This window comes from Camellia sinensis, chromosome 13 (genome assembly GCF_055761805.1).
Source record: "Camellia sinensis isolate YWXY chromosome 13, ASM5576180v1, whole genome shotgun sequence".
Classification (NCBI taxonomy): domain Eukaryota; kingdom Viridiplantae; phylum Streptophyta; class Magnoliopsida; order Ericales; family Theaceae; genus Camellia; species Camellia sinensis.
Genome location: NC_138973.1, coordinates 142,506,550 through 142,534,333, shown reverse-complemented (window position 1 = coordinate 142,534,333; position 27,784 = coordinate 142,506,550). Strand labels below are relative to the sequence as shown.

The 27,784-nt window shown below is 39.5% G+C and overlaps 1 protein-coding gene across 1 annotated transcript; it reads right to left on the bottom strand.

Annotated features, from left to right (window-relative positions):
- Positions 1–20,422: 20,422 nt before the first annotated feature.
- On the bottom strand, positions 20,423–27,298 carry LOC145805761 (uncharacterized). The gene is made up of 6 exons (XM_082900958.1): positions 26,762–27,298; positions 25,459–26,699; positions 24,828–25,063; positions 24,647–24,720; positions 23,407–24,560; positions 20,423–21,374 (listed from the first exon to the last, which is right to left on the bottom strand). The coding sequence occupies exons 1-6, from the start codon at positions 27,296–27,298 to the stop codon at positions 20,423–20,425; spliced, it is 4,194 nt and encodes a 1,397-aa protein (XP_082757084.1).
- Between the last annotated feature and the right edge of the window lie 486 nt (positions 27,299–27,784).

Sequence of the window (27,784 nt, the reverse complement as noted above, 5' to 3'; positions counted from 1 at the left end):
CCAACCTTCTTCCTGAGGATTAACATTCTCTTCGGTTACCTTCTGCAAGGAGATCAACTGGGCCACTTGTTTGGAAACACACTTCTCAGTACTATGTCCAAAGATCTGACAGTGTTGACAAACAGAAGGCAGTCCCTGATATTCAGCTTTAATTAAGACTGCATCATCACCACACCTGATTTGGAAATAAGAGAGCAACTTTGATGTAGCTTCTATCTCCACACAGATTCTAGCAAAAGCCACTCTACTACCTCGAGCCGTAAGCTGATCCATAAAGAGGGGGTTGCCAATTGCACTAGCAATCCTGCTTAAGCCATCAGGGTCCCAGTATTCCAGGGGGACATTAAAAAATTTCACCCAAACTGGGATTTTAGTGGATTTCTCCTTGGCAAGCTTCATCATTCTCTTCCATTGTTTCAAGATGAGGAGGTAACCCCCAATATACCATGGGCCTCCCTCTAGAACGTCTCTACAGCACTTAGGGGTATCAAAAATGAAGAACATGAAACCATCCCCATTTGTAAGAACTTCCTTAAGGCCCTTAGCCTTCCACATCCCAAACGCACTGTTCCGAAGATAATTATACCCAACTCCTTTATCAATAAAATAGCCAATGAGGCAGGAATCCCATTTCTCCAAAGGGTCAAGTCTTGCTGGCATTTCTACCACAATACTATCTTCTACAGCAGTTAGAGGGACATACCTGAGCTTGATGTTTGATCGAGTAGATGCGGCAGTAACATTGGCCCATGATTGGTTTCCTTGATCCATTTGCTCTACAGTTCTGCTACCACTGGAGCCCCCGCGACCTCCTCTCCCACCCCGATAACTGCTTCCCCCCCTACCACCTCCCCCTTGAGTAGATTCTCCAAGAGGGATCTGGGTTTCAGAGATAGGAACCATATTTGGCTTGGCCCCCCCTGCTACGCGCGATCTCCAGACTATCGGGCAGATTCAGGAAGCTATTATTCTCTTCCTCGACGATTTCAAACCAACTCGTGCCAATCTCATTACCAATCGGCGTAGATGGTTCCTGACCAAGACCTGGGAGCATTGGAACCTTCATTTTATCCAAGCTCTGCACAGCATCCTTAGATCCGTCATTGATTGGGGATTTAGATAGGTCTAAACACACTAATTCCGAGAACGGAGCCGAAACACCCATCTCTTCAGAACGATTTGCCTCAACGTTGACTACCACTTCCTGGTTATGAGCCTCCGCACTTGGCAGATCAACCATCGGAATAACAACACTGAGATCTACGCTTGAGATACCCTCGCCACTAGGTGTAGACAGTTCTGCTTCAGAAGCCATCAAATCGTCACACAATGTCGTAAAACGATTCTTAGTAAACCCTAGATTCCGATTGACCAGACCAGATATCTTTACAGACTTACTCTTTGCATTTTCCCCCACCTCTCTATCATTAATGGTAGCATTTACTCCAGACATTGGCAATCAATGAGATATTGAACCCAGAGTTTTCTAGAGAGACGTCAGAGCTTCTCTCACTAATGTGTAAACTTTTGTCTTTGTATTACCTGGGGTATGCCCCTTGTAAATGTGTAAACTTTTGTCTTTAATTTATGACTTACCCACCCAAAAAAAAAAAGAGGATGATAATTAAAGCATATTCAAATTAATGCTTTTTGACAAGAGAATTGAACACTTAGACGATTTAGAAAACGTTAAATGAGTTGCTTATGCTAAACTAATATTGTTAAGTTACAATTACTCAGTAACTTCTTTTTCTTGGAGGCTAAGCAAGATTAGTTTGAGTTGAACTTGGCCAGTTAGTCTGATGAAACTATTAGTCGCCAAAGCTAATTAATTAGTTGCTAGAGCAAAAGAGAGAAGCACGGAGAAGGACGGAGAGAGTGAGAAAAAAACTTCCTTCTTGAGTGGTAAAAGAGAAATTTAGAGAGAAATAAATGTAAGGAAAATAGGATGAAAATTGAATCGAATTCAAATTGATCCTTTTGGACTTGACAATTGAACACTTAGCTGATTTACAAAACCTTAAATGAGTTGCTTAAGTAATCCTAATATCGTCAAGCTACAATTACTCTGCAAATTCTCTTTCATGGAGGTCAAGAAAAATTAGTTTGAGTTAAGTTTGGCCACTTAAGCTAATGAAGCTAGTAGTTGCCTAACTTAATTAGTTCGAGAACAAACGAGTGAAGGGAGGAGAATGACCGAGAGAGTTCAAGAGAAACATTGTTCTTGAGAGCTAGAGGAGAAAGTTAGATAAAAGAAAAGGAAATAGGATTAAAATTAAAGCGAGTTCAAATCATCCATTTGGACTTGAGAATTGAACATTTAGGTGATTTACGAATCCTTAAATGAGGTGCTTAAATTAATTATGAAACCTCAAATGAGGTGCTTAAGTTAAAACAATATCGTTAAGCTACAATTGCTCATTAGATTCTCTTTCTTGGAGGCTAAGCAAGATTAGTTTGAGTTAAACTTGACAACATAAGCCAATAAAACTATTAGTTGCCTAAGGTAATTATTTCCTAGAACAAAAGGGAGAAGCTTGGAGAAGGACGGATAGAGTTACGGAGAAACTTTCTTCTTGAGAATTAGAAGAAAAAGTAAGGGAAAATAAATGAAAATAGGAAGAAAATTAAAGAGAATTCAAATTTATCCTTTTGGACGTGAGAATTGAACACGTTGTTGGTTGAGAAAACATTAAATGAGTTTCTTAAGTTAAACTAATCTCGTTTAGTAAATTCTATTTTTTGGAGGCTAACCAAGATTAGTTTGAGTTAAACTTGGCCACTTAAGCTTCTATTAGTTGACTAACCAAATTAGTTCCCAGAACAAAAGAGAGATTAATGGAGAAGAATGAAGAGAGTTAGAAAGAAACTTTATTCTTGAGAGTTAGGAGAGAAGGTTAGAGAAAAGAAAGGGAAATAGGATGATAATTAACGCAAATTCAAATTAATGCTTTTATGCAGGAAAAATGAACACTTAGGCGATTTGGAAAACATTAAATGAGTTGCTGATGCTAAACTTATATTGTTAAGCTACAATTACTCAGTAACTTGTCTTTTCTTAGAGGCTAAGCAAAATTAGTTTGAGTTGAACTTGGCCAGTTAGTCTGATGAAACTATTAGTCGCCAAAGCTAATTAGTTCCTACAACAAAAGAGAGTAGCACGGAGAAGGATGAAGGACGAAGAGAGTGAGAAAAAAACTTCCTTCTTGAGTGGTAAAAGAGAAATTTAGAGAGAAAGAAAATGTAAGGGAAGTAGGATGAAAATTAAATCGAATTCAAATCGAACCTTTTGGACTTGGGAATTGAACACTTAGCTGATTTAATAATAATGAGTTGCTTAAGTAATCCTAATATCGTCAAGCTACAATTACTCAATAAATTCTCTTTCAAGGAGGCCAAGAAAAGTTAGTTTGGGTTAAGTTTGGCCCCTTAAGCTAATGAACCTATTAGTTGCCTAACCTAATTAGCTCGAGAACAAAAGAGAGAAGGGAGGAGAAGGACCGAGACTGTTCAAGAGAAACATTCTTCTTGAGAGCTAGAAGAGAAAGTTAGATAAAAGAAAAAGAAATAGGATTAAATTTAAAGCGAATTCAAATCATCCATTTGGACTTGAGAACACTTAGGTGATTTACAAATACTTAAATGAGGTGCTTAAGTTAAACCAATACCGTTATGCTACAATTACTCAATAGATTCTCTTTGTTGGAGGCTAAGCAAGATTAGTTTGAGTTGAACATGGCAACTTAAGCCAATGAAACTATTCACCCAAAAAAAAAAAAAAAAAAAAGCCAACGAAGTATTAGTTGCCTAAGGTAATTATTTCCTAGAACAAAGCAGAGAAGGTTGGAACTTTCTTCTTGAGAATTCGAAGGGAAAGTTAGAGAAAATAAATGGAAATAGGAAGAAAATTAAAGGGAATTCAAATTTCTCCTTTTAGATGTGAAAATTGAACACATTGTTGATTGAGAAAACATTAAAAGAGTTTCTTAACTTAAAGTAATTCCGTTTAGTAAATTCTCTTTGTTGGAGGCTTACCAAGATTAGTTTGAGTTAAAGAGAGATGGATGGAGAAGTACGGAGAGAGTTGGAGAGAAACTTTCTTCTTGAGAGTTAGAAGAGATGGTTAGAGAAAAGAAAGGGAAATAGGATGATAATTATAGTGTCACGCCCCACTTTTTATTACTCGAAGTATTACCAATTTCATTTACTTAATTCCATTTCAGAGATAATATGCAGAAATAAACTCGTATATTCAACTTGTAGAAGTGAATAACATTGCTCTCATTCGTATGCAAGTAAATACAACATGAGAACACTAAATAAATTGCCCATGGGCTTACATCATTAGAAGTCAAGAAGAAGGATATAACCCTTTTACATAAATGGCATTCCGCCAACACAAAAGAGGCCCCGTGGCCAACAAATAAGAAGATCCAAAACTTTGTAGCACATCCTGGCTATCACCTGAAAAAGATTCAACAACGTGGGATGAACATCCAGTAGAGATCTCAACATGAATCTCAACAATAACAACTTACAGATAGCTATGATCATGAATGTTCAATCTCATACTAGAATAGTAATGTGGCAGTTTATACAAAATATACATAAGTATGAACTTTTCTTGAAAACAGCCAATTCATTTAACGCTATAAGCGGTTCACCTTCTTTCCTTTTAATTACCCATTTTTCCAAACTTTCATGACTATAACAGTTTTTTTTTTTTTTTTTAAAAAAAAAAAAAACAATTTCACCAAGCCCATTACTCTTCCCCCATTTTCCGTACTTACAACAAAATGACCTTTTTTGAAAACATGTTCACAAATACCCCACTTTCCTTCACACTTTCCAAAATCTCAAAATGGCATTTTGGTTTGTTCCTAATACATTCATATCAATACATGCATGCCTTAAATAAAAGGGAAATAACAAATCATCAACATGTATATAACCCACAAATGAGGCAGCTCAGCCTTTCAAAACTGTAACCATCGCAACCCATAACATACTCAGATACACTGACGATAACAATTAAAACTCTGCTCTACCGGCTATATGCACAGTAGCTAAGGATATGCCAAAGCGATAAGCGAGATAATAACTCATTTTAAACATTTCATACCTCATAATAGATACACATTTTAGTCTTGTATCAATCTCAGACAAAAATACTTCCACACTTCACAAATGATACACATTTTGGTGTTGTATCAATATCAAACAAAAACAATTCTATACTTCACAAATGATACACATTGTAGTGCTGTATCAATGTCAAACAGTTTCCGGTTTAGAGGTCCATCCCCTATCTTCCCCTAAACCGTGGAGTACATCCCCTATCTCCTCCCACACAACACAATGTATATAAACAATTATCATACACAAATTCCTCAATACAACAAAGCATCAATAACAAGTGTAATACATACACATAAACTATTCAATAATGTTTAACCAACACAAGTGTAACGCATACATCACAATTCAACACACCAATGTCATCCTCCACCGATGACCAAGGACAAAACCTCTAGATGCATGTATTCAGTACACCTAATAAAAGAGACTCAACTCTCAAGCAAACCTTAAACCCAACAACGACACTAGTATGATAGGTAAGGATAAAACCCCCAAATATGTGTATTCGACACTCATGATACAATAGTTTAATTCTCAAATTTATTTTCCGAGACTCACATAGAGTTCACATTTCATTTACCATTTTCAAGATCAACTTCATAATTTTCTTAAGTCAACATGTTCCATCACTTATTCCAAAAACACTTTTCCCTTTTCACAAAACCAATTACATTCTCTTCATTTTACAAAATCAATTCCATGGATAATAAGCCATAACCCAACTTGATTCAATACGTTCATTTCAAAATAACCCCAATACCATAATTAATCCCTTAACTGTTAACACCTTCTACACAACTCATATTAACAATAGAAATTTACCAACATTGTTCAACCGTAAATCCTTTTTATTTTACTAATTCTTTTTTTTTTTTTGGGTAAGTAAGTCATAAAATAAAGACAATGAAATTTACACGTTTACAAGGGGCATACCCCAGGCACGCCCAACAACAAATAAATAAATAAAAACAAATATAACCAACATAAACTACCACTGCACCCCTAAAAATAGAGGGGACAAGCAAGAACAATAGAAAAACAGAAACAACCCCAACTCTGCCCATATACCCGCTTCAAGTAACCCCTACCATCAGAGATAATAGAAGGGAACTTGCGGTGGATCAGAGATACACACAAAATAACACCACTAAGCTAATAAACAAAAACAGATACAGACCAAACAACAACCCTCAAGCCGAGTTAAAGATAATAATCAACCCCACAAGCCCCCAGCCTCTATTGCAGATAAAACATGGAATCCAATAAGCAACCCACTCCTCACAGCCGTGACATCCAAGCCACTAAAACCAAGCCATGACGGAGGATAAGATCTACCCCATGAGAAATCCCAGCAGAGTCACATGAAGCTAGCACGATAAAAAAAAACCATAAGCCACGGACCAAGGAGTTGTAGTGAAAAGACAGTAGCCCCTCAGCAACAAAACCAATACACAGCCAACAAAGTCATGAGATCAATCATCACATCCCCCAGTCCCATCCTTGGTAGATCACAAGCCTCAAACCCCACGGCAGTGGGCCCACACTCCATGTCAGGCGTGGCAATACGATCAATTAGGACGGGTCACATGAAAATAAGAAGCAACCAGAAACCGGTAGCTATCCTCCCGCTCATTTCCCAGTCTCTAACTCGGTTGGTTATCAAACCACTGTTCCCCATAGCAGTGACTCCCCAATCACTCTTGGCGGAGATGGCTCAAAACCACCCTCGTATCGAGTCACATGAGGATCACACAATCAATCATCATAAAATCATTAACTATAAATGATTCGCTGCCAAGAGTCTAAACAAAAGAATAACCAAAATGAACCCAATAAAAGAGCCCATCTGCCCCAATATAGTAGCCCAAAAATGGCCACTAATATCGCCCAAGAATAGGCCCAAAAAATAGCATATCCACGTGTACCAAGCAAGGCAGCCCGCGGACGGCCCATAATGGGAAACAAGGGGCCCACCGCCCATTACCAAAATAATACCCAGCCCAAGCAATCAACGAAAAGTCCACTGAAAAGTTGGCCATCCCAATTGCTTCACACCGAATGACATCATCAAAAGCCACTTAATCATGCCCAGCCAATATATAAATATATATTAAGATATTTATATATACAGAAGGCTACAAACAAACGAACGGCTAACAAAGACAGCCCACGGTCCCACATGCCTATGTGCTGCCGAACATAGGTGATAGAGAGGAGAACCACGCGGGCCCCACCAACACCACCAAATTCCAAATTTGTGGCAAAACACAATTCAAACCAAAATATATATATAAAATATATAATGCTGATCAAGCTTTTACCTTCCCAACACACATCATGCACTATCACCTTTCACTAGGTCTGTGCAACCCATGCTGATAAAACACATCTTTGCAGGGTCCCAAAATTGCACCAACGCGTCTTCCATACTGTGAAGTAAACGCGCCAACTGCAGAACCAAAGAACACACGCTCACGGACACCAAATCACCTCCTTACACACAGAAGCAACGACGCCGGATATGAACCTGCATCGGAATAAACCGTCGGGAGTTGCTATCTGAAAACAGCACATAGACCCATACATATTCACATCGGACATGAACAAGAAGCCACGGCAGCGACGCAAAGTATCAACACCGGCGGCCAATAAACCAGTACACCCATCTACAACAATCTCACATATAGATAATCGGTAGCTCCGGTGAATGAAAACTGCACAGCGACGAAGCCCGACCCAACCAGTACCGGAGTAGACAAGCTCACGTCCGAGGAGAACCAACTACATCCAGCTCACGGGCTTAGGTACCAGCAAGATTCCAAACCCGTATACAATATCTTTCTCTCTCTAGACCTAGAGAGGGAGACAAGAAGACAATACCCACACAACCCAAACCAGCATCATCGACCATCCATATAGCTTGCCGACAACCTTGAGCATCTCCGGCAATAGATGTGCCGGAGAAACCCACCATTAACGGCGATGATCCCCAACCCGGCGAGTCATACTGCACCTACGTACCTGCATAACCCCCACAGGCCAGGGAGAAACACCCTTGAACAACCCGCCATGACCATCAGAAGAGACATGACGTCCGAGCTCTATGAACCAAAACCCAGAATCAACGATACACCCCAAAAATGGGGACATAACCAGAAAACATAATAACACCAGGTCACTAACCTCATAGATACATGCTCACTGTCATTCAAAGTTTGATGAAGGAGCTTTCCACAAGCCGGAGCCATACCAGATCAACATCCACCATGAGATTCCACCGGGGGGAGCTTTTCTAGAGAGAGAGGCTCTGCTTTCTTCCCCTCAAATAATAATAATTTATTGAGTAATTGTGGCTTAACCTATTTTACTAATTCAAAATATAATTTAGGGCTTTTTCTTCTTTCAACAATAACATGCTAATTTTACTCTCTAATTAGTCCAAACCACAGTCAGTGACAACAAAACCAGTCTCAAACAACCAACCCTAGGTTCCCCTCATGATTTTCAAACAAATCCAACACGGATATGATTTTCATGCAATACAAAACTACCACATGTCTATCTATAGACGAAGTATTGAAAAGGAACAAAGAAATCCCTACCTCAAATGGAGAGACCAAATGGAGAAGATGAAGGCCAAAAACCAAAGTGCTCCAAATCGCCAAACTTTCAGATTAAAAATGAAGCCCTCAACCCACTCTACCTTTCTTACAAAGGACTTAGTATAGATTTACACTAGAGGGAGATGAAAACCTAGAGAGAAGGTGTGTAGGGAGAGACAGAAGATGGTTCTAGGGTCTTGAAATCAAAAGGGAGATGAACAAGTGATATTGAAAGGTTGTTATTAAAGCCCATTAATTGGAAAATGAAAGGACAAGTTAGAATTAAATGAACACTAACTAGCATTAAATGAACACTAACTAGAATTAAATGAACACTAGTTAGAAATATGAATGGACAAGTTTGTCATAAAATCCCACTAATGGAATATGAATGGATCACTAATTCGAATTGAATGAACCATTATGAAAATTTAATAGACACTAGTTGGAATTAAATGGACATCAACCCTTGGTTTCCAAACACAACTAACCTGTTTTAAACCTACCCAACACAACCAAAGACTCATATACAAAGAGTAAAGGATGGAAACGGGAAAAAGACAACAATACATCCACGGAACCGAGTCTGAAATACAATTAAACAATGAAGGGAAAATCGGGATCGCTATAACCTCCCCTCCTTAAAGAATTTCGTCCTCGAAATTAAGAGTACACCAGAAACACAAGGCCAACTAATCACATAGCACTCAACACCCGAGCACTTAGAAAAGAAACTATTCTCACCACAAACCTCTGGTTAACTCTCACAAAAGAAAGGGCTTACCAAGGAAACACGTTTCAAAAGGCAACACTCAGGCACAAAAGCCTGAACAAAACCAAACCCTTCCCGAAACAAATCACCAAAACACCCGACTAGCGCTCCAAGCTATGCCACTACTCAACATTCATAACTTCACATAAGACAATCAAAGCAAATCTTTTGTATAAATATAAGAAAAATCATTCTTTTGTTCATGAGACATTTCTCAAAGATAATCAAATTTTCAACGTTGACATTCAAAAATAAATTTTGCATTTTCCATGCGAAACTCAAAAATTTTGTAAACATTTTTCATAAACCCATAATACATAAACATCTCCAGTTTATTTGCTAAAAACTACTTGTTTGGAAATTCTCATAACATTCAAATTAAATCAAATCCTCAACATTTTCCTTTTTAACAGCGCCCTTAGAAGGCCAAAACACTAGGAAGAATTTATGTTCCAATCTATTTCCAACATAACACCCACCACTCACACGGTGATGCCACAACCAACATAAAACATAACATTTCCATAATAATAGTTAATAGAAATAACAACCTTGCAAGCAAGATAAGCTGGGGAAGAAAGTAGAGCCTCTCTCTCTAGAATCTAGAGAGAGAAAGCTCCCCCCGGAGTGAAACTTGAGTATGGTTCCGAATATCTCCCTCACCCTTGAGGGAGAATGTGTTCTGGGCAACCAGTTGTTTATGGGTCTTTGCAGATTCCATGTCTGTGCTGGATTTACAGTTCGGTGTCCAAAAGCTGGGTTCATGGTTCTTTGCTTCTCTGAGTACGAACTTTGTTTTGTAGGAGAGAGTGAATCGCATGTAATGGTGGTCACTGTTGGGTGTTGTAAACCGGCGGTGATGGTCCGGCTTTTTGTGTCCTGGGCTCTTCTCCAGCTATGGTGTGTTCTCTGCTTTGAACTCTATCTTGTTGTTAACTTCTCTTTCCAATTCGTTACTGTCTTTGTGAGAGAGAGGTATGTCCTTTGAATGTGTCTTCTGGGTCTTGATGAGTTACGGTTGAGGGTGGCGCCATGACCGGTTTTGCTCCATGTACTTAGTATGTGTGTGCCGTCGGTGGTGATGGTGTTTGTTGATGGTCAGTTTCAAGATGCAAACAAGTTCTTCCGGTATTGTGGTTTGAGCTCGTGACAGTGCTAGTTGGTCGGCCTGTCGATTGGGTTTCGGTCTCAGTAGCCTGGGCTTGGGTTTTCGTTCTTGGCTGCCGATCTACTGTGACTCATAGCGGTCGTGTAGTCCGAGGGTTGATGCGTGGGATTCACGTTGTATTGTTCAGCCGCTGGGCGGTGTTAGTGGTGGCGCTGTTGGTGTGTCATCCACCGGCAGGTTTTGTTATGTTGTTATGAGTGCTGGAGGTGTTTATTTACCGGCGGTGCTCTATGTTTTCTGGTGGTTCTTCAACCGGTGATGCTTACTGTCGTAACTGGTTACTCCGGCAATGTTGTGAAGTTGATCGGGGTTTCCAGCTCGTGGCCGTGGGCTAGTTTTGGGTTTACGTCGGCTATGGGTTCAGAATATTTGAGATGGCGCGTGGCTTTTCGCCTAGCCAAAAGCATGGATGAAGCTGCAGAAATATCCCATCTAGTGTGCTGCTGCTCTGCCCAAAGTGGTAGGTAGCACAGGTATGGTCCATCACGTCGTGGAGTGATGTTATACCGTGGGCTGTTGCAAAAAGTGGGTGGTTTTGAAAATTCAAATAGTGTTCAAAAAGTGTGAGGTTGTTTATATATATATAGAGTTATAAGTGGGTTATTTGTTTTGGTCTGGTGGGCCAGCAAGGGTTTTGGAGCCATTATATATAAGTTTACCCACGTGGCTTGGAAATTGGGCTGGCTCTTTTTATTCTGTTCGAGCCACCTTTTGTGATTCGTGCAAGTGTGGGCTGTCCTTTTCTTGGGCCCACGGCTTATTGGTCTTTTGTGGAGAAATTGGTGGAGCCCATTTTTTTGGGTCTTTGACTTTGATTGGTGGGCCATGTATTTTTGTTTAGCCACGATGCAGCAAATTATTTATAGTCGAATTTCTCACGTTGATTGATCATGTGATCCTCATGTGACTCGATATGAGGTTAGTTTTGAGCCATCTCCGCCAAGAGTGATTGAGGGGTCACTGCTATGGGGAATAGTGGTTCGATGACTAGCTGAGTTAGAGACTGGGAGATGAGCGGGAGGTTAGCCATCAATTTTTTGGTGGCTTCTTGTCTTCATGTGACCCTTCCTAATTGATTATTTGCCACGCTTACCATGGAGTGAAGGGCACACTGCTGTGGGGTTTGAGGCTTGTGATCTACTATTCACCCAAAAAAAGGCTTGTGATCTACCAAGGTAGGGACTGGGGGATGTGATGATTACTCTCATGCTATTTTTGGCCATGTATTGGTTTGTTGCTGGGAGGGCTATTGTTTTATGCTACAACTCCCAAGACCATTGATTATGGTGACCGATCTTGCTTACTTCATGTGACTCTGTCCGGATCTCTCATGGGATAGATTTTTTCCTCCGTCATTGCTTTGGTTAAGTGGCTAGGATGTCACGGCAGTGAGGAGCGGGTTGCTTATTGGGTTCCGTGTTTTATCTGTGGTAGAGACTGGGGGCATGTGGGAGAGGTTATCTGTTTATTGGGCTTGTGGGTTGTTGCTGTGTATGTATGTTTGTTGTGTTTATAAGTTATGTGGTGTCTGTTTGTATCTTTGCCCATACATCTACCCCAAGTTTCCATCTATTATTTCTGATGGTAGGGGTTACTTGGGGGAAACATGATATATGGGTAAAGTTGGGTTTTGTTTTGTTTTCTGATTGTTCTCCCACTCCTGTGGGAATTGGGTTATGTTAATTTTGTAATCGTTTATTCATTGTTGTTGGGCGTGCCTGGGGTATGCCCCTTGTAAACTTGTAAATTTCATTGTCTTTAATTTATGACTTACTCACCCAAAAAAAAAAGAAATAACAACCTTGCTATCAACACATAAGGCATAAGAAATTCATGATTTTGGAATTTCATCCTACATTCCTTTACTTAATCAATTTAAAATCATAAACATGGCCCATTGCCTAGCCGAGCTATTAAATGAGACTACAACTCATACATAAACATTTCCATACTTCAATTGATACACAAATTTGTTGTATCAACAACATGTAAAAAAAACACTTCCAAAAATCAATAAGCACACATATAGTGGTGCTATTGGAGTCCATCCCCTATCTCCTCCCAAACAATATCCGGTTTAGAGGTCCATCCCCTATCTTCCCCTAAACCGTGGAGTACATCCCCTATCTCCTCCCAAACAAAATGCATATGCAATGAATCAAACACTTGTCATATACAACACACAATCAATACACGTATTTTCTGTATTAATTCAACAGTCAAAATCAATGACTTAACCAATATGGTTAGTTTCAGTTTTCCCTAATCCACATGCAATGTCTACAATAATCACGACTATCCTCAAGGTGACCAATGCCAACCAAAACCTGATGCCAACAAGTTGACTAATCAACTCAATAAACCGCCACACTTAGTAAACGACACACTGATGTGCCACTCAAAACCATTTACCCCAAACACGGAGTTCCCTACACAAACCCCCAAATTTTGGAATCTCACCGGATTTCCTAAAATTGAACCACACCAACACTGCTTTTAAGGGAGTCTTCACCCCCAAGCCTACATAGCAAGCCTTCCCTCCTCCTCAAACTCAAGACTGACATGGTCAACCTTAATCACCCAATCCCTAATACAAATGACAATTTTAACCAATGCTACCCTCGTTATCCGAGGACACAAACTGATTTTCCTTTTAAAGATTGCCGTCAGCATCCACTCAAGAAATTCTCTTCCCACTCACAAACCATACCCAATAACCAATAACACCACTAACTCATTTCACCCACACATAGTTACCAACCGATAACAAGTCATAATACGAACACCACCCAAATACATAACTGATGGGATCACAACAAACTCATTAACTAGCAAAGCCCAAAACACTAATCAACACACCGGTACCATTTCCTCTAACCCGAGATACAAATCTCATGCTCCCTCGTGTAGACATCCTATAAAGTCCAAAAACAAAACCACACTTACTGCACAACACAACAGCCTTCCCCGAGGCATACACTTACCACCCTAAACATACATTTCTATTGCATATAAACAGTTAAACATTTAAACACATAATCGAATCAAGTCCATAAAGATAGTCACTCATCCCAGAACTCTCAAGGAATTCCTATCAGAAACCACGTTGATCAGGCGTGTTTCCAAGAGGACCTCAAAGCAAGTTCACCGGCTACGAGTACTATCCAGAAAACTTAATCCCATGCCCACATAAATGCAACATATAAGTCCTAACATTCATGTTAACTATATGCAACGTCCTCGCCGAAGCAAACCCACTGTAGTAAAAACTACTTCCCACGAGCCCAAAGTATTCAAACCCGGCTCGCTCTGATACCAAGTTGTCACGCCCCACTTTTTATTACTCGAAGTATTACCAATTTCATTTACTTAATTCCATTTCAGAGATAACATGCGGAAATAAACTCGTATATTCAACTTGTAGAAGTGAATAACATTGCTCTCATTCGTATGCAAGTAAATACAACATGAGAACACTAAATAAATTGCCCTTGGGCTTACATCATTAAAAGTCAAGAAGAAGGGTATAACCCTTTTACATAAATGGCATTCCGCCAACACAAAAGAGGCCTCGTGGCCAACAAATAAGAAGATCCAAAATTTTGTAGCACATCCTGGTTATCACCTGAAAAAGATTCAACAACGTGGGATGAACATATAGTCCAGTAGAGATCTCAACATGATCCTCAACAATAACAAGTTACAGATAGCTATGATCATGAATGTTCAATCTCATACTAGAATAGTAATGTGGCAGTTTATACAAAATATACATAAGTAAGAACTTTTCTCGAAAACAGCCAATTCATTCAACGCTATGTTCACCTTCTTTCCTTTTAATTACCCATTTTTCCAAACTTTCATGACTATAACAGTTTTTTTTTTTTTTTTTTTAAAAAAAAAACAATTTCACCAAGCCCATTACTCTTCCCCCATTTTCCGTACTTACAACAAAATGACCTTTTTTGAAAACATGTTCACAAATACCCCACTTTCCTTCACACTTTCCAAAATCTCAAAATGGCATTTTGGTTTGTTCCTAATACATTCATATCAATACATGCATGCCTTAAATAAAAGGGAAATAACAAATCATCAACATGTATATAACCCACAAATGAGGCAGCTCAGCCTTTCAAAACTGTAACCATCGCAACCCATAACATACTCAGATACACTGACGATAACAATTAAAACTCTGCTTTACCGGCTATATGCACAGTAGCTAAGGATATGCCAAAGCGATAAGCGAGATAATAACTCATTTTAAACATTTCATACCTCATAATAGATACACATTTTAGTCTTGTATCAATCTCAGACAAAAATACTTCCATACTTCACAAATGATACACATTTTGGTGTTGTATCAATATCAAACAAAAACAATTCTATACTTCACAAATGATACACATTGTAGTGCTGTATCAATGTCAAACAGTTTCCGGTTTAGAGGTCCATCCCCTATCTTCCCCTAAACCGTGGAGTACATCCCCTATCTCCTCCCACACAACACAATGTATATAAACAATTATCATACACAAATTCCTCAATACAACAAAGCATCAATAACAAGTGTAATACATACACATAAACTATTCAATAATGTTTAACCAACACAAGTGTAACGCATACATCACAATTCAACACACCAATGTCATCCTCCACCGATGACCAAGGACAAAACCTCTAGATGCATGTATTCAGTACACCTAATAAAAGAGACTCAACTCTCAAGCAAACCTTAAACCCAACAACGACACTAGTACGATAGGTAAGGATAAAACCCCCAAATATGTGTATTCGACACTCATGATACAATAGTTTAATTCTCAAATTTATTTTCCGAGACTCACATAGAGTTAACATTTCATTTACCATTTTCAAGATCAACTTCATAATTTTCTTAAGTCAACATGTTCCATCACTTATTCCAAAAACACTTTTCCATTTTCACAAAACCAATTACATTCTCTTCATTTTACAAAATCAATTCCATGGATAATAAGCCATAACCCAACTTGATTCAATACGTTCATTTCAAAATAACCTCAATACCATAATTAATCCCTTAACTGTTAACACCTTCTACACAACTCATATTAACAATAGAAATTTACCAACATTGTTCAACCGTAAATCCTTTTTATCTTACCAAATCAAAATATAATTTAGGGCTTTCTCTTCTTTCAACAATAACATGCTAATTTTACTCTCTAATTAGTCCAAAATCACAGTCAGTGATAACAAAACCATTCTCAAACAACCAACCCTAGGTTTCCCTCATGATTTTCAAACAAATCCAACACGGATATGATTTTCATGCAATACAAAACTACCACATGTCTATCTATAGACAGAGTATTGAAAAGGAACAAAGAAATCCCTACCTCAAATGGAGAGACCAAATGGAGAAGATGAAGGCCAAAAACCAAAGTGCTCCAAATCGCCAAACTTTCAGATTAAAAATGAAGCCCTCAACCCACTCTACCTTTCTTACAAAGGACTTAGTATAGATTTACACTAGAGGGAGATGAAAACCTAGAGAGAAAGTGTGTAGGGAGAGACAGAAGATGGTTCTAGGGTTTTGAAATCAAAAGGGAGATGAACAAGTGATATTGAAAGGTTGTTATTAAAGCCCATTAATTGGAAAATGAAAGGACAAGTTAGAATTAAATGAACACTAACTAGCATTAAATGAACACTAACTAGAATTAAATGAACACTAGTTAGAAATATGAATGGACAAGTTTGTCATAAAATCCCACTAATGGAATATGAATGGATCACTAATTCGAATTGAATGAACCATTATGAAAATTTAATAGACACTAGTTGGAATTAAATGGACATCAACCCTTGGTTTCCAAACACAACTAACCTGTTTTAAACCTACCCAACACGACCAAAGACTCATATACAAAGAGTAAAGGATGGAAACAGGAAAAAGACAACAATACATCCACGGAACCGAGTCTGAAATACAATTAAACAATGAAGGGAAAACCGGGATCGCTATATAAAGCAAATTCAAATTAATGCTTTTTGACAGGAGAATTGAACACTTAAGCGATTCATAAAACGTTAAATGAGTTGCTTATGCTAAACTTATATGGTTAAGTTACAATTGCTTAGTAACTTCTTTTTTTGGAGGCTAAGCAAGATTAGTTTGAGTTGAACTTGGCCAGTTAGTCTGATGAAACTATTAGTCGCCAAAGCTAATTAATTACTTCCTAGAACAAAAGAGAGAAGCACTAAGAAGGACGAAGAAAGTGAGAAAAAAACTTCCTTCTTGCGTGGTAAAAGAGAAATTTAGAGAGAAATAAATGTAAGGGAAATAGGATGAAAATTGAATCAAATTCAAATTGATCCTTTTGGACTTGACAATTGAATACTTAGCTGATTTACAAAACCTTAAATGAGTTGCTTAAGTAATCCTAATATCGTCAAGCTACAATTACTCTACAAATTCTCTTTCATGGAGGTCAAGAAAAATTTGTTTGAGTTAAGTTTGGCGACTTAAGCTAATGAAGCTAGTAGTTGCCTAACTTAATTAGTTCGAGAACAAACGAGTGAAGGGAGGAGAAAGACAGAGAGAGTTCAAGAGAAACATTCTTCTTGAGAGCTAGAGGAGAAAGTTAGATAAAAGAAAAGGAAATAGGAGTAAAATTAAAGCGAGTTCAAATCATCCGTTTGGACTTGAGAACTGAACACTGAGGTGATTTACGAAACCTTAAATGAGGTGCTTAAATTAATTTACGAAACCTCAAATGAGGTACTTAAGTTAAAACAATATCGTTAAGCTACAATTACTCAGTAGATTCTCTTTCTTGGAGGCTAAGCAAGATTAGTTTGAGTTAAACTTGGCAACTTAAGCCAATGAAACTATTAGTTGCCTAAGGTAATTATTTCCTAGAACAAAAGGGAGAAGCTTGGAGAAGGACGGATAGAGTTACGGAGAAACTTTCTTCTTGAGACTTAGAAGAGAAAGCAAGGGAAAATAATTGGAAATAGGAAGAAAATTAAAGAGAATTCAAATTTATCCTTTTGGACGTGAGAATTGAACACGATGGGTATTTTGGAGACCAAAATAAAAGTTGTTAATGAAGCAAAAAAATTTTCTACTTGCTTAAGGAATTGGTCTTTTTTGTCTAACTCACAATCTAATCAAACTGGTAGAATGTGTTTGTTGGGACTCTATTTTTTGTAAGGTTAATATAATATCTACCTCTGATCAACATATGTTTTATGAAATAAATGATCTAGTTAAGCATTTTATTTTCCTTGCTTGTTTTGTGTATGTTGAAAACACCCATGCTATGAGAAGGGTATTTTTTGATTCAATGGTCAGGATGTCCCACTCTCATTCCAATAGCCCTATCATATTCCTGGGTGATTTTAATGCCACCAGATTCAGTCATGAGAAATTTGGGGGCTCTCAAAATTGGTCCTCTGTGAAGGAGGAGTTCAATTCTTATATTCTTGACTCTGAGCTTGTTGACCTTTCCTATACGGGCTGCTAGTTCACTTGGGCTAACAAGAGGGAGGGAGTGGAGTACATTGCCTCTAAAATTGATAGAGCTATTATCAATGAATCTTGGCTGGACAAGTTTCCTAGCTCTACAGCCAATTTTCTGCCTTCTGGTGTTTCTGACCATTCACCTATTGTTGTTACCATCGCTGATGATGTTACCTCATATAAAAAACCTTTTAAGTTTTTTAACTTCTGGTCCAAACATGAGGATTTTCTTCCTTTAGTTGCTCGTGAGTGGAGTCAGTACATCCATGGGGGTTCCTATGTTCAGAGTCTGTCAAAAGCTTAAGAATCTGAAAACTGAATTGAAAGCTCTTAATAAAAAAGATTTTAGTGACATCTCTACTAGAGTTCTTGTTGCTAAATCTGATCTTTTTTTTTTTGGGTGAATAAGTCATAAATTAAAAACACAGAAAATTACACATATACAAGGGGCATGCCCCAGGCCCTAACCAATAAGAACAAAAAAACAGCCTAGATCAACAAGCTAAGAAACTGAAAACGAGCCAAAATTCCAAAAACATACAAAGCCTAATGAACTGTCCACACAAACCGACACAAACCCGAGCATACAAAAATGTTCATGTATCCAATAATAAACATATGGGAAAGATGAACACAATCGAACGGGTTCGGGACCATACAGACCAACTTAACCATGCACATCCCGCAGGTAAAGCATGAGACCAAAAAATAAAACAAGCATTCATCTGGCTTTAAAAACCAAATAATAAAATAAATAAAAAACAATACGTCCATCACATCATGGGCATTCCCAGCAGCCATAGTCAACAAAATAGCTGAAGTCCATCCCGCTGCTGTCCCATATAGCAGATGACCTAGGATGCTATCCACAGATATTGTTCCTTTGCAAAAGAGGAACATGTCGAATGAAGACCATGCACAACTCACATGTGTACCATAATCCACAGTTCGAAACCCAAGAACAAAAAAAAAACAAAAATGCCATGCACATCCCGCACGGATAGGCCAAAAGGAATGAAACACAGCAAACCATCTACAATGTCCAACCATAATAAATTAAAATAACAGAAAAGAAAAACAATCTTCCCACCAGAGGCGCTACAAGCAGCCATAACCACGCACCAGCAAACTCTTGAACCCGAAACATTTGTACCAGCAAACCAGCAATTACCATGGAGACGCAGCTGACCTCCCATGCAACCCATACCTTGCTTACACTCTGTAGTAAACCCTGCACTGTGTAACTTGAAGAAATTACAACCAAATGAAGGAAGAGAACCATACTTCAGGAACATAATAATAAAGCCCACAATATAGGACCTCGCATCACTCAACCCACAGTATAGGAACTCACACCACTCAATGACAGCATCCTTAGCCTGCATATAAAAAATTACTATATATGTAAACATTAGTACAAACAATTTGAGGTCTAAATTCACTCAACCCACAATAAGCTACAGAAAAGTGTTTATTTCTCACAGCACTCAACTCTCAAGAGATATCCATAAGCACAGCAACTGCAAAAATGAGCAAAAAATTAGGAAACATAATTTTGCTCTCCTTCACTCAACCCTCATGTAGAGAAACTCACATCACTCAGCAACCCTCCCATTCCTGACAGAAGAAAGGGGCTTCAAAACAATTTCAGGCAAGTTCCAATGAGATAGAAACCAGTTATCCCCTGGAGATCTGGAAAAGTTATTAACAGATAGTAATCTCCCCCTAACCATGTGAATAATAGATTTGATAACAACCTCTTCAGGTTTAGAGACTTTATTGAATTTTCTGTTATTCCTTTCAAGCCAAAGATTGTAAACAGTGCACATCAAAGCCAACTTAAGGACATTAGCTCTGAGAGTTTTACCCTTAGTCTCTCCTGTAGCATAAGTCATGATCCCAGGCCAATGAAGATCTAGCCAGTTAACATTGCATTTACCTTGAATAGCATGCCAAACTCTAGAAGAGAATAAGCAATCAAAAAATAGATGAGAGTGACTTTCATTGGGATCCTGACAAAAGGAACAGGTGGTGATCACACCAAAAGAAGACACTCTGTCACCAGTATTAAGCCTCTCCTGGATAGCAAGCCAGATAATAAAGCTAACCTTAGGTATTTTATGGGGGCCCCAGACAAAATCATGCCAAGCTACTTTGGCAAACTTGCTTCTCCAGTGGTTCCAAGTAGACTTGATGGTGAATTCCCCATCAGAAGTGAGGGTTCAACTAATAAGATCATTACTAGAGGCATCATGTCTACAACTCTCAGGAGTAGATGAGATCCACTCCTGAATTTCCCATGAGGTAGGGAAAGGCCAATGCCAAGAGTTACCACGAACAATTTGACTAACTTTGGTCTCCCTATTAAAGCCAGAATCATACAGAATTCTATCCCCATATCTATCCCAGAGGGGCCCAAGAGGATGCCAATTATCATACCAAAGGAATGTGGAGTCACCCTTACCTATCTTGTGGAGAATAAAAGGGGAGACAATATTCCTAAGAGACAATAGCTTCCTCCAAACCCAAGAAGGATCAATAGGAGTGTTGACATGCCAGAAACTTCTACCCTTGAGTAAATACGATTTAACCCATTGACACCACACAGATTGTTCACCCCCGGAAAACAAAAACCAAATGTGTTTAGCAATAGCAGCCCTATTCCAAATCTCAATGGATTTAAAACCCAAACCGCCCTCATTTTTAGGAGCACACACTTTGTCCCACGCAACTTTAGCACTATGCTTTTTGAGCTCAGTACCAGACCAAAGAAACGCCCGAAGGATACTCTCAATCTCTTTAATCACCTTCTTAGGGAGGATGAAAAGAGAAGACCAATACACTTGCATAGAAAAGAGAATGGTCTGAATGAGCTGGCCTCTACCAGCATATGAAAGAATTCTATTAGTCCAGCTCTTAACCCTCTTAGTGATTCTATCAGTGAGTTGGTTACAGTCAACCGCTCTTAACTTAGTAGTAATGAGAGGTACCCCAAGATATTTAACAGGGAGGGTCCCTTCACTAAACTTAGCGACTCTAAGGATTGACTCTCTTAACTCATGGTTGCAACCAGAGAAATAGATATTGCTCTTGTTAGAGCTAGGAGTTAGGCCAGAAAGACTACTAAACTCATCAAGGCCAGCCATGATGAGTTCAATCGTGGGGACATCACCTCTACAAAAGATCATAAGATCATCAGCAAAACAAAGGTTAACAATTTTAGTTTTGTCACATCTCCAATGAAACTTGAAAGCCGGGAGATGAGACTTTTCAGCAAAAATCCTAGCAAAGGGGAAGAAAGTAGGAGCTTCTCTCTCTAGAATCTCTCTAGAATCTAGAGAGAGAAAACTCCCCCCCGGTGGTGTATCTTGGCGGTGAGGGTCTGGTGCAGTTCGGCCAGCTTGAGTGAGTCTGTTTTAGTGTGCATCAGAGGCATTTTGTCCAGCTTCGAACGCTGTTGCAGATTGGCTCGAATGGACTGGAAATGGTTTTGGCGAGCTCGTACGTGGTTTCGGCGAGCTTGTTCGTAGTTCTAGCGTCGTGGTTATTTCGGTCTCATGGAGGTCCGACGTGTCAGTCTCACTCCAGCTATTTTTATGGCCGGTTTGGGGTGCTGGCCAAAGCTTGGTGGTAAGCTCAGGTGACCTGTGGGTGCTCATGTCGTTGCATCATGTTCTGGTTGGGTTACCACCTGTGAGGTCGTCTATGGTTCGGCTCGGTGGGATGGCTCACAGTTCAGCAAGGCTGAGTTCTTTTTGGTTCACTGCTTGTCGTCCGCGGTTTTGGGTCGCCGGAGGTGTTGGGTCTTCCATGTCCGTGGGTTTTTGTGCCTTTGGTCTTTGCCTCTCTAAGAGAGAGAATGATGATCTTTTTGAGTGCTCTGGGTTCATGTTCCTGGGTGCTCTGGGTTTCATGGTTCAATCTTAGTGCTGGGTTCATGGTGGCTAACGTTGGTCTTGCAGGTTGGCAATAGTCATCATGGTTCGGCTGGTTAGTTTTGTTTTGTGGCGCTACTTCGGGTGGTGTTGCTTGGGGTTTCTATCCCGGCAGTGCTTATGAGGTTTTACGTTCTTTTTTTCTGGTGTGGAGCTGGCTGTGGTTTAGTGGCGCCGTTGCTACACCGGCGATGGTTGTATTTTTGTTGGCTAGCGGTGCTGGATTTTTTCTGACGGCAGGTTCTGTTCTAGGTAATCAAGCTTCGTCGGCCATGGACTTCCGACGCTGGTGTATTTTTAATGCATGAGCTATGAAGAAGATGAAGTGGATTTCACGAGTCTTGGGCGCGTGGGATTCATTAACAAAAGTAGCTGGGTGCTTTCATAGGCTATACATCACCTATGAATGATGTGTTTTGACGTATGATGAGTGATGTTGTAAATGTTGCTACATAGCAGGTTGTACCACGTGAGTGGAAGGTGGGATTTTTTCTTTCTCACGTGGGTTGCTTTTTTGAAATTGTGGTTGTTGGTCATTGTTTTCAAAAACCATGGGCTGGTTTTGTGGCTGACAAATGATGTGAGATATATATATATATATTATATATACTTGTTATGTAGTGGGTTTCTCGATGGATTCAGTTGGTAGTGGGCCACGGTTTGGTGTGTATATTTATATATTTAGTTGGTAGGGGCCCACTGAGCCGTTCAATGTGGGTGAAGGGAAATTCAAGCAGTACCGACGGTTCTGTGGGTTTTTTTGGGGCATGGTTTGCTGATGTTATTAGACCCAATTTATGGGCTAAGGGAATTACGTTCGGCTGTGGATTATTCTTCTGTTAGTCCGTGGGTTATCTTTTTATGTGGGATTTTTTTGGCCCCACTTATTGATAATTGTTTGGTGGGTTTTCTACCACTCCTGTACAATTGTCCATATATCTTTCCCAAGTACCCATCTATTATTTTTTGGATGGTAGAGAGTACTTGGGGATAAAAATGATATATGGACAATTTTTGTTTATTATTGTTATGATGGTGACCCGACTGTTTTGGGTGTGTTTTTTTTTTTTTTAATTAGCTATTTTTTATATTTTTTGTTAGTTTTCCCCTTTTGGTGGGTTTGTGTTTTCATTGTATTACCTGGGGTATGCCCCTTGTAAACGTGTAAGTTTTTTTGTATTTAATTTATGACTTACCCACCCAAAAAAAAAAAAAAAAAAAAAAAAATCCTAGCAAGAATCTCCATGGCTAGGACAAAGAGATAAGGGGACATGGGATCCCCTTGTCTAAGACCCCTGGCACCTCTGAAATAGCCATGCAGGCTACCATTGATACTGATAGAGAAAGAAGGGCTAGTAATGCAAGCTTGAATCCAAGACACCATAGTAGGAGGAAAGCCCATAGCTCTAAGAATATCAATGATAAACTCCCATCTAACACTATCATAAGCTTTCATAATGTCCACTTTCATGGCACACTTAGGAGTAGGGGAACCTCTATGGTACCCTCTCATACGCTCTTGGGAAAGGAAGATATTATCAGATATTTTCCTACCAGAAACAAATGCGGACTGAACAGGATCAATCAGTTTAGGGAGAAATGTTTTAATCCTATTAGCAATAATTTTCGCAATGCACTTGTAAATGGTATTACAGCAAGAGATAGGCCTATAGTCCCCAACTTTTACAGGGTTAGGAACTTTAGGAATAAGAGCGATAATAGTACTATTGACTTCAGAGAGTAACTTACCAGATTCAAAGAAAGTTCTGATAGCTTGGGTGACCTCTCTTCCAACAACATCCCAGGAGCTCTTAAAGAAACCAGCAGAAAACCCATCAGGGCCAGGGGCCTTATTGGGTTTTAACGACCAAAAGACATCTTTAATCTCCTTATCTGACACAGGACTAGCAAGCAACAAAGACTGGTCCTGAGATAGCTTAGTTTTCACAAGAGAATTAATCCTAGCAGAACCATTATAGTGATCATCAATAGGCTTGCCAAATAAACCAGAAAAGAAGCTAATGAAAGCGTCTTGAATATCCTCAGGCTTAGTAGTTCTAAGCCCATCATGTCTCTCAATACAGAGAATTTTACCCCGATTAATGTTGCCTTTAATAGACCTAAAGAAGAACTTGCTATTACTATCCCCCAAACCAAGCCACTGGATCCTAGACTTTTGGCGAGCCAAGCTTTCTTCAACAGCACTCAGATCCACATACTGTTTATAGAGACTCTTTTCAAGTGTTTGTAGAACAGGATTGCCAGGGTCCTTATCCAACTTCCACTGAACAGAATTTAACTCCGAACTCGTAGCCAGGACTCTAGTGGAGATATCACTAAAATCCTTTTTGTTCAAAGCTTTAAGACCAAGCTTCAAGTCACGGAGTTTTTGACAAATACGAAACATAGGAACCCCCGGGATATACTGATTCCACACCTCAGACACAGTAGGAATAAGTTTTCATGTTGAGCCCAAAAATCAAAAAATTTAAAAGGTTTCTTAAAAGAGACCACATCAGTAGAGACAGTGACCACAGCCGGAGAGTGATCAGAGACAGATGAGGGATGAAAATAGGCAGAGGAAGCTGAGAATGAATCAAGCCATATTCACCCAAAAAAAAAAAAAAAAATGAATCAAGCCACGATTCATTTACCAGAACTCTATCTATTTTAGTTGCAATGTAGTCCCCACTGTCTCTTTTATTAGCCCAAGTGAATTGGCATCCACCATAAGACAGATCCACCAATTCTGACTGAAGAATATGAGAATTGAAAGCTTCTTTTTCACTAGACCACACAGACGAGCCACCAAACTTCTCAGACCCATAACGAATAGCATTAAAATCCCCTAACATGACAAGAGAGACTTTGGACAGCAAACAAGAGGTCCTGACCATGTATTCAAAAAACTCCTTTCTAACAATATGCCTATTATCATTATAAACAAAACAAGCTGTAAAAACAGCATCTTTTGTAAAATCAGTAATTTCACACAGCAGGAATTGATCAGAGGACTCAATTAACTTAACTGAACAAAAAGTAGTATCCCAGCATACACAAATTCTCCCAGTTTGAGTAGGAAGTGAGTTAGTCAAAAAGGACCAATTATTTAAACAAGATGACAAAATACGATTTTCATTTGTAGCTTTTATTTTGGTCTCCAAAATGCCCAAGACCTTAATATCTTCACGACTCAAATTTTTTTTAACTTCTTTATGCCTAGAAGGGTCATTAAACCCTCTAACATTCCATGATGCAATTTTAAAAGTCATTGGAAACAACAAAAATTTACTAACCCACAACCAAACTAAACTGGGACTTACCTTTGTTTCTTCCTCTGGCTCTTGTTGCCCTTGCCAGAGGAGTTACCTTTTGCAGAGTTAGTTGGTTTTGCCTGCTCTTCTGTTGGAACAACTTTTTTTGGTGTAGTACCCTTCAAATTTTCCACTTTCTTGATGAGATCTGTATCATGTGGTAGGACCAGCTTGGTAAGCTCCACCAACTCCTTCTGAAGCTCATCCAGCCCTTCGAGGTTGGGAACTGAATGCTTCCCAGCACTAACCCTCTGATCAATATCCCTAAGCCCATCACTTAAGTTCTCAACTGCCACATCCAAGGATACTTTAGGTGGAAGGCTCTGACCAGTTTCGTGAATTTCTTGAGCAGCCCCCTCTTGCACTTCTGGTGGCTCAGTGTCCAAGATAGGGTCCCCCACTTTCCTTTTACCCTTGGCTTTCACCGTACTCCATCCTGGATCAAGATTATCTTCAGTCTCCTTTTGAAGGGAAATCAAATGGGCTACTTGGGTCTTCACGCACTTAGTAGTATCATGGCCAAAAGCTATGTAGTGGTCACATTTGGGAGGAAGCCCTTGATATTCCACATGGATAACCACCTCTTCACCCCCACAGTTTGCTTTGAACATAGACGGCAGTGTGGAATTAGCATCAACTTCTACACAAACTCTAGCAAATGAAACCTGACTTCCCTTCTCTGTAAGATTATCCATAAACAACGGAACACCCACTGCACTCGCAATACGACTAAGCCCATCACTGTCCCAGTATTCGAAGGGAACATTAAAAAATTTAGCCCACACAGGGACTTTAGTTGCTTTTTCCTTAGTCAATTTCATCATCCTGGTCCACTTCTTGAGAAACAAATTGAAGCCCCCTATGTACCAGGGTCCCCCTTCAAGGACAGAGCTACAACATTCTGGATTATCGAAGATAATGAAACTAAATCCCTCAGTATTAACCAGAACTTCTTTCAAACCCTTACTTTTCCACATACTGAAGGCACTATTGCGTAAATAGTTGAAAGAAACTCCCTTATCCAGAAAGTAACCAACCAAACAAGAGTCCCATTTTTCTAAGGGGTTAGGTCTAGGGGGCAAAGCCACACTAACATAACCCTCACTACGAATTGGGGGAACATACCTCAGCGGAACATTGGACCGAAATGATGGCGCCGCTCTCTGCCCAGGATTTAGCGTTTGGTTGCCTGCGACCTCCCCCGTGTCCTCTCCCTCCTCTGCCTCCTCTGACTGCAAAACTACCTCCCCCTAGGGGGATCGACCTCATCATGAACCTATACAGGGTCATCATAAGGGTTCCGATCATGCACCTCTTCAACCTGATGTACACCGATGGAAGGTGATCGGTTGTCTTCCATCGTGGCAAGAGATGGATCTGACTGTAACGTCTCCGTTTCCCCCTGAGCTCTAGAATCGCTTCGATGTTTAGCCACCACAATGCTATCCGGAAGATTTTGAAACACAGAATGGACGCTATCCATACGATCTGACCAACGGGGTGGATCCATACCTTGGATGGTTGGTGTAGACTCCCCTTTCAAACGCCTCAAGCGATCTGCAACCCTTTGAAAATCTTCCTTCGAGGCTAGATTATCAAGCCCTCGATTCAGATGATTTAGGGTTTCAACCCTTAGCTCAGGACCATCAGTGAAATCCACTTCAGATTCGCGATCTAGATGAGAAGTCGCCGTAGGATCCATCTCACACTCACTCAAAATTTCAAACTGATTTTTGGTAAACCCTAAATCGTCAATCGGATTTTTTAACACTTCTCCCCCCAAAAGCGGAAAATTAACATCCACAAATGATGGGCCCCCAGAACTAGCCATTACATTTACTTCTACCATCGCATTCAATGAGGATTTGAAACCCTAGAAACACAGAGTTTCTAGAGAGAGGTAGGAGCTTCTCACTCTAACCCATTTTTTTGTTTCTGCTAAATCTGATCTTGAATCTGTCCAATGTAAATTGGATAAGGACCCTAGCAATCTGAGCCTGCAGAATCTTGAGAGTGCTAACTATAAGCAATATGTTGATTTATGTGGTGTGGAGGAGAGCCTTGCCCACCAGAAATCTAGAATTGACTGGCTTGGTCTGGGTGATAGGAATACAAAATTTTTCTTCAAATCTGTTAAGAGCAACATTAATAGGAGTAAAATCTTTAGTATTGACTTGGAAGATGGGAGTAAGTCTACTAAGCCTGAGGACATTCAGAACTCTTTCATTACTTTCTTTACTAATTTTTTTGGCACCCCCTTTGAAGATCAGTATAGAGGTTTTGACAAGATTAATTGTCTTGTCCACTCTAAAGTATCCTTGGAACAATCTCTTAT